Source organism: Pimephales promelas, chromosome 2 (assembly GCF_988280905.1).
Source record: "Pimephales promelas chromosome 2, fPimPro1.hap1.1, whole genome shotgun sequence".
In the NCBI taxonomy this organism is placed as follows: domain Eukaryota; kingdom Metazoa; phylum Chordata; class Actinopteri; order Cypriniformes; family Leuciscidae; genus Pimephales; species Pimephales promelas.
In genome coordinates this window covers 441,022-449,358 of record NC_142770.1, presented here as the reverse complement: position 1 = coordinate 449,358, position 8,337 = coordinate 441,022, and the positions used below count along the sequence as shown (strand labels likewise).

General features: G+C 40.6%; 1 protein-coding gene across 2 annotated transcripts; it reads right to left on the bottom strand.

The window, feature by feature from the left end:
* Nucleotides 1-1,793: 1,793 nt before the first annotated feature.
* kctd20 (potassium channel tetramerization domain containing 20) lies at nt 1,794-6,730 on the bottom strand. 2 transcript variants are annotated; one of them, XM_039682103.2, is made up of 8 exons: nt 6,647-6,730; nt 5,409-5,452; nt 4,628-4,796; nt 4,454-4,556; nt 4,261-4,381; nt 3,962-4,159; nt 3,716-3,826; nt 1,794-2,159 (listed from the first exon to the last, which is right to left on the bottom strand). In XM_039682103.2, the coding sequence occupies exons 2-8, from the start codon at nt 5,425-5,427 to the stop codon at nt 1,891-1,893; spliced, it is 990 nt and encodes a 329-aa protein (XP_039538037.2). In that variant the 5' UTR covers nt 5,428-5,452; nt 6,647-6,730; the 3' UTR covers nt 1,794-1,890. The 2 variants fall into 2 exon arrangements, with proteins under 2 accessions (XP_039538037.2, XP_039538035.2); XM_039682101.2 differs by having other exon boundaries at nt 4,261-4,556.
* Between the last annotated feature and the right edge of the window lie 1,607 nt (nt 6,731-8,337).

The window sequence follows — 8,337 nt, the reverse complement described above, 5'->3', positions numbered from 1 at the left end:
CTAGTTGTACAGTCAATCTCGAAGCTCTTTCCCGTTTTAGATGTGTTTTGTGTGTTTTTCCGTGTCATTAACTCTGAAAACTAAACTAATTCAGTGTTTCTGCCACTCAGTGCGCATAACCGCTGCCAGAGCTCCGGCCGACGTCACGCGCATAACCCCAACCGTCATATTGTTCCTCAGCGAAGACAAGTCACAAATCACTCTATATGCAGTTTATTTTGAACTATAAAGACGAATTATGGGTGAAACCCCGTTGATGCAGTAGGTTTAATATGATATTGATGCCGTTTAAAGCTTTCCTGTATTTGTATATGCATTAGATTTGACTGGTGCTGATTTGACTGTAACAGGTACGAGCGGAGGGTCACGTGACTCACGTGTAAGCTTTACGAGCGAATGTTTTTACTGGTGTCGGTACGATTGATTTAATGTCAATTTAACGATAGTTTCTTTGAAAAGAATTCCAGACTTTTTTATATATAGCATGCAGTGCTTCATTAAATTTTTTATATTGATATTTAGCCTTCTTTTAGTTTATGACAGACGTTTGACCTGTTTATCTTCAGTATCAGTATCTTAAAAGTTTATAAATATAGACAATAAAAATGTTACATACGTTTTGATTCACTCGTTTAATTTTTTTGGATGAATTAACAACTAGTCAAGAAAGATACCTTTATAACATTTGCAGTCAAAATTTTGGAATAATTAAGATTCTTGAGCACTATTTATTTTTGAAATGTTGCTCTAGCATCAGATCAGAGTGATTTCTGAAGGGTCATGTGACACTGAAGACTGGAGTAATGGTGCTGAAAATTCAACTTTGATCACAGGAATAAATTACACTTTACTATATTTTCACATAGAAAACAGCTGATTTAATTTGTAAAAATATTTCATATTTTTTGACAGTATTTCTGATCGAGTAAATGCAGCCTAGTGAGACAGAACCAAAAAAAACATTTATTCCAAAATTGACTGAACATGCATTAATTTAACAGATGATTTTATTCAAACCCGCTTACAAATGATATAAAACGCTTGAAAAGTCTGCTTTATAAATGGTTTACCTCATATTTATTACATTAATCTACTGTATCTTGTACTGTACCATTATCATCTTGACACTAGATGGCGCAAACAGACACCAGATCCTCCTGTCATTCACAAAAATGAAGTTTAAAGTCCTCCTGTGGTCGATCATTTTATCCCTTAAAACTCAACTTTGATCACCAAAATAACATATTTAAAGTTTTTGTCCTTCAAAAATGTCTTCACGCCTTAAAATATCCAGTAACTCGACACTCTCGCCTCATTTAGTATGCAAGGTTCTATGAATATGTAGATGAGCTCCACTCCACTCACTCATTCACTCAGAGATCCACTGGTTGTCGATCACACGTTGATCTGATTGGTTACTAGGTGGTTTGTGACGTCAGAAACACCAGCGATTTCAAAGCGTGTTTTTGAGACTGTCTTTGGTTCACTGCAGTTTTAAGGAGGAAATACTCAGCAATGCTGTCCACTTATCAACTTACACATGGTTTGTCTTATTAAAAACACCACATAGACACATAAACAACATTAAAAGCTGGACTCTCACCCCAGGGGGACTTTAAAACAATGCACAATAATCTAGAGTGATTTAGTAATTTATTATTAATAAGCAGATATTGTGCAGTACAGTAATGGCAGGGTCTCGCTCAAGGACACAACGGTGAAAAGATCTCAGGTACTTTAAAGTTCAAAGGTCATCTATCCATGGAGAGATCTGTGACTCGAGTCAATGTCAATCGAGTCACACACACTCACTCGCGGAGTGATCTGTGACTCGTCAATATGAATGAGTGAATAACAGTGACATAATGAATAGGAATCAGTCCTGATCAGTCATTGGTGGAGGGCAGGAGGGGCGGGGCCGTTGAGCCGATCCAACTCGTCGACCTGTGGAGTGGGCGTGGCTCGGTTGGACCCCTCCCCCATGGCAGTGATGAGGTTGGGCACGCTGCGGCTGCGCACACACTGGAAGTCCACGTGTCGGCTCTTGCCCTCCTCCTTCTCCCAGGACAGCGCGAGGAACGGGCGCTGCACGAAGCGGTAGATCACCTCGCTCTTCCCGCCGGGCCGCCGCTTCACCTTCTCCTTACAGGTGGGGTAACCTGGGACACATCGCAACGGACCTCTCAAGCGGCCAATCTGGGCATAAAAGCCGCGTTTCCATTACCCGTCAAATTGCGCAAATTGAAAACGCGGAAATTTTCGCAAAAACTCCCTTACAATACAGAAAAGTTTTTACGCTCATATGAGGCGCTTTCTGAGGCGAGTATTTTGCAAAACTGCAATGGAAACAGTTTTTGTGCATTTACAGTGGCCGCGTTTACCCCAGATAGCAGACTGACATTGAATCAACGTGGAAATATGACATCGAAACAACGTTGATCTGACATTGTTTTGCTCATCGAATTAACGTTGAACCAACGTCAGACGCGTCATTCTTTCAAAACTAACGGAAAATCAACTTGAAATCAACGCGTTGTTTCAACGTTATGAAAGCAAACCAATTTTCGATTTTCATTTAGCTTTGAAGAATGCCGCGTCTGACGTTGGTTCAACGTTAATTCGATGAGCAAAATCAACGTTGTTTCAATGTCATGAGAGACGTCGTTTCCACGTTGATTCAATGTCAGTTTGCTATCTGGGAAGTAAGTGTCGACGACGACGTACGAGATCGCTACCCAGATAGCAAACTGACATTGAATCAACGTGGAAATATGACATCGAAACAACGTTGATCTGACATAGTTTTGCTCATCGAATTAACGTTGAACCAACGTCAGACGCGTCATTCTTTCAAAACTAACGGAAAATCAACTTGAAATCAACGCGTTGTTTCAACGTTATGAAAGCAAACCAATTTTCGATTTCATTTAGCTTTGAAGAATGCCACGTCTGACGTTGGTTCAACGTTAATTCGATGAGCAAAATCAACGGTGTTTCAATGTCATGAGAGACGTCGTTTCCACGTTGATTCAATGTCAGTTTGCTGTCTGGGACGTTACCCTTTAAATTGCGCAGATTGAAATTGCGCATTAAAAATACGCATAATGGAAACAAATCAATTTCGCAAAAACTCGCATTTATCGCAAACGCAAAAAGGTTTTTACTTTCGCGTGAGGAGGTTTTTCAGGCGATTTCGCGCATTTACAGTCACATGACGTAGACGACGCGGTGCGTTCGGACAGAAGACGGACAGAGTTCTTTATTTAATCATAAAAGACAAAAGAATTACAGGAAAACTGGATTCTAAACCGCAAAGAAATGCCACAATCAAGACCTTGAAGCAGAAATGAGGGAGCTTGAATAACACGCACACACGTCTCCTTCCATTAATAATAATGTCCAGTGCGGTGGCTGGGATACGTAAACCTACCAACGTCTGTTGCCGTGATTTTTGGAATGACTGATCGTTCGTGAGAGGAAAAATGATGTTTCAGTCGCATAACACCAGTTAATGGAAACAGCGTTATTTTACGAGAGTTTTTTATCTACATTTAGAAAATATCACAAAAGATTTGCGCAAATCTGTAATGGAAACGCAGCTTATGAGTCCCTGGGGCGTATTACAGAAACTCTGTCTGAAGTCTTGAGTTATGATTTAGGATTTTTTTATTCTATCTGTGAGTGTGAGAGTGTGTGTGTGTGTGTGTGAGTTTACCCTCGATCCCGATGCGTATGTTCTTCAGGCCTCGCTCCTTCAGCACAGTCTTCGCCACATCTCTGTTCTCGATGAACTTGAAGAAGCGGTAGAGTTTGGCGCTGTAGATTACTGGAGGAACAGGACAGCAAACGGTAAAACGTTCGTTCGCACCAAAAATCTCTCTCTCTCTCAAACACACACTGACAATATTTAAAGTGATCTGACACTATAGCTAGATCTCCTTCAGGTGTTTGCTTCGCTCACTCTGTGTGTTCTCCTCTCCCATCGGCGGCGGGTGATCGAGATCCCAGTCCACGGTGTCGTCATCCGTCAGAACCACGATGTGGGACTCTCGCTCGCCCTCCTGCGCGCTGCACACCATCACCGGCACCAGCAGGTCCTCCAGGAACACCTCGAACTGCCGGCGAGCGCCGTCATTGGACAGCTCGTGCAGCAGAGCGCCTGATTGGGCGGAAACCGTTAGTCTGACGTTTTATTCGCCAACGTTTTTGACTCACTGAGGTCTCATGCACACACACACAGACCGAATGTTTTTGACTCACTGAGGTCTCGGCATCTGACAGTGCTGTAGTCGAAGTTTATACACAGATAATCGCAGGCTTCGCGCAGCTCCGCTAAAGACACGCCTTCGGGACAGTGCATCATCCCGACGCGGTAGAAGTCCTGAGCCAAAGATGGCGCTACGTTAAAATCACACACTGCACCTTTAAAAGACAATTCCATGTAAATGTGTACCAATATGACTCTGAAGATGCTGGCGCCGATGCCCTCTGCGATTTCATATTCGCCTTTAGCGTTCGGTCGCGTGAAACTGTGCTGACGCGCTCGACCGAACATCCTGCGGAAACAAACCTCGTTAGGTCGCTCGTAACGATAAGAATGATTCATTTAGGTTGTCATGCTCAGTACCTTCCAAGCACTGTATCCGGGTAAGTCGTGAAAACGGCGGGATCCACCACAAAATGAGTCCCGTCGACTACTAGCGTGACCCGGTCATGTGATAAAGGGTGTGGCTGTGTAGGCCACGCCCCCTTTGTGCCATCAGCCCCGCCCTCTGCTCCTACAGTCGTCCTGCTGGCTGCAAATTAAAGGCCCGTTCACACCAAGAACGATAACTATATTTGCGCCACACCAGCGATCGAAGCTAGCGCTGCGGTTTCAAAGTGTGTACAGCGTCATTGAACATGTTCCTGCTGCACTTACAGGCTTTAACCAGCAGGTGTCCTCAGCGTGCTGTGCTTCGAGTGCAGCTAGCGTAATCGAGCTAATAATCTAGCAGTGAGGGATTCACTATAGTAGAATGAACACAACACTAGTCTTTTACAGCGCAACTTCAGAGTTAGCAAGACGCGCGTGGAAACGAGCGCTGGAAACCTGAGGTACTTCTCCTCGTTTATTGAACGATTGTTTTCCGTGTGTATTTTCTTGAAAAGGGGCTTGATCCTCGGCGATTAACTTCTCCACGATGTCGTCGGCCGTTTTAAATTTATTCTGATTGGCTGTCGGTTTTATCGTTCAACAGCTGGAAAAAAATTGTTTAGAAAGTGATCCCAACGATATCGTCATCGCTGTGGTGTGAAGTGGACTAAATTTTTTAAAACTATATCTTTATCGTCCTTGGTGTGAACGGGCCTTAAAGCGTTAAATCACTTTTTGAGGTTGTAGAAATGTCATTTTCAGGGTTGTGTACCTGTCGTGTGCTCCTCCATCGTGATCTTCTGGACTCCTGCAGGCCTGTAAGACAGTCCATATGGTGAACGTAATATTATAAACTCCTTACGCCCGTCTGACAGTCTCAGCTTAACCTCGCAGACACCCGGTAACCCACAGCAAGCGTGTTTATTTATTTATGCAGAGTAAATGTGACCTATTTAAATACACTGCATCTTAAGAAACTTTATTAAGCAGAATACAGTAAGAGAACTGTAATTTTAATACGATAGAACTAAAGTTAAATTAAATTAAATTTCATAAATTACTATGGTATAGGCTGTTTAGAAATCATGGTTGGCTACATTCAAAATACTTTAAAATTGTAGGCCTACTTTATTGTAAGTGCGGTGCAAAAAAATAAACAGACTTGGCAAATTTATTCAAACATGGAAATAACCAACAGATTGTACTGAAATTATAACAAATTTAGAGCTCAGAAAAGAAATTAAACATAGTTTAACTAAACTCACATTTCTTAAATAAATAAACACTTAATAAATATATATTATTTTATTATTAATTCTTTATTCCAGACCCTTAGGTCCATATCACAAAGTAAAAGAAACAGAATAACATTCAGACATAGATTTACACACAACGACATTAAACAGACTTGAGTTCCAGTACGTCCAGAAGCAGGAGGAATACCTTTTATCACTTAAAATAGGATCATTAAGAACATTATGATTATGTGTTTCTCTAATCACCCAATCAACACATGAAATTATACATATAATTCCTTAACACAGCATCACAACATCACAAGAAACACACATTTGTCTTGCACTTGGGGGTTCTTAATACATCATTAAATGCCGCCTGAAGCTTTCTCATTTTAGCTTTACTTTATCTACACCATACATGTGCCGTGTAAGATGAAGTACAGTAAGCTCTGAAAAGAGCTTTTTCCACACCACCTGTGCACATATAACATTTTCGAGCCAGTATTTGCCTGTCCATATAACTTCACCATCATCATTTAGACCATTTCTAATATTGTGACCCAAGTAGGCTATTTAACACTTGATCACCTAAATAATAATAAGAGGGAAAGTTTTGCTTCAGGTACTCTTTAGTTTTAACAATAGTAATCACACTCTTTTAATTTTAGTATTAAATGTAATATAATACTGCACACCATAGCTTGAACATATGTACAAAGCATATATAATTCTTTATGTAAATATTTAAATCTTTAGAAAATGTGTTACTCACCCGAAGAGTCTGTTTTCAAAACATTGAAACCCTGTCAGGATCTTCCAGAAGCGCGCGGATTAACCGACATTAATCCAATAAAAGCGCGGCGCTCAGGTGAGGCCAGTGCGCGTGCGCCGGGCGGGATGCGCGCGCAGAGCTGATGTCTGAGGAGACTAGTTTACAAAAGCGAGGTAAACGAGTCATACTTGACAAATTTGGTTGTACATTAAAAACAAAACAAAGAATACAACAAATAAATGAAAAGAAAAGTAAATACACAACACAAACAAAGGCGTAAAGAGAGAGCAAGTCTCAAATTTTAAATATTGAAAAACTTTCGTTCCAAGACTGGATTTTATACATAAGAAAAATAGACAGCGTTTAAGTCTACTTAGGAATTAAGAAATTTTGACATTGAAAGGAGGATCTTAACCATTGTTTAGATCAATGATTGAAAGTGATTTAACTTAATATTGTTTCATGGTATGGTAATAAACTAACACGAGTAATCAATAAAGCAAATAAGATCGGCCAAACACAGAGCACATTACAAGAGATATTCACAATTTTGTTTGGAGAAAATGGCATTATCAATATATTCAGCCCAGACTCATCCCCTCCATTCCTGCTTCGAGATCTTCCTTCGGGATACCGCTCACCAAGAGGAATATTTAAGGCAAGGCAAGGCAAGGCAAGTTTATTTATATAGCACATTTCATACACAGCGGCAATTCAAAGTGCTTTACATGGAAGAAATTAAAGAAGTCAGAATAATTAAAACAGTTTAGAATAAAAAAAATCATAATAGCTAATAAAAATAAAATACAGTGTCGAAAATAAAATGTACAGTAACAGTCGGACAAACAGTGGCACAGTGCTCTTTCAGTAAATCCAATCAATATAAATAAAAACAGTTAAGAGTAAAAATAAAATAAAATAAAGTAATACCCCTGTCTGAGATGGAAGAGATTGAGCTGGTTTACGGTACTACTGGGCCTCCAGCCCCTCTCAGCAGTAACTTACTTCTTCACTCGCCTCATCGGAGTGAAGACTCTCCCGCTCTCCATCAAGATCTCTTCCAGTCAGAGCAGTATTAAAGCAGTACAGTAAAAACAGTAAGACGAAGAGTGATCTCTTAAAATGATTTAAGAGATCATTTGTTCCTTTGGCGGTGACTGTTTTAAACTCAATTCTGAGGTGATTTTTATAGGTGTGTGAATTTGCACCTACTGTATTAATTTAACTTATGTATATGTGTCATGATTCTGCCCTCTTGGCATACTCTTGAGGCAGCAGGATCATGAGATCATGACAGATCCTTGTTTTGTGTGCAGGCACATGGCCTTGTGTTTGGGCTGTGTGCTTCCGGTGTCTCGTTTTCTTGCCCCACCCCCTCGTTACCCTCCTTTTGTCATCATTGCTTCATATGTCACCTGCTGTCAATGTCTGTTTCTCACTATTTGATCCCCTTGTGTTTGCTGTCCTTGTGAGTAGCTTGTCTTAACGAAGTTGTGATCTTGTAAAATCCTGTCTTGTTCCTGTATAGCTTAATGTCAAAGTCTCAGTCTAGTGTTATTAGTCTTTATTTTCCCTGCAGTGTTTGCCCCCTCGTGGGTTTGGTTTTCCCAGTTTTCTGTTATCAATAAACGTTGTGTGTTTGCATAGCTACTGTTTGCGATTGGGTTCATCTGCTATCCACATAACATGTA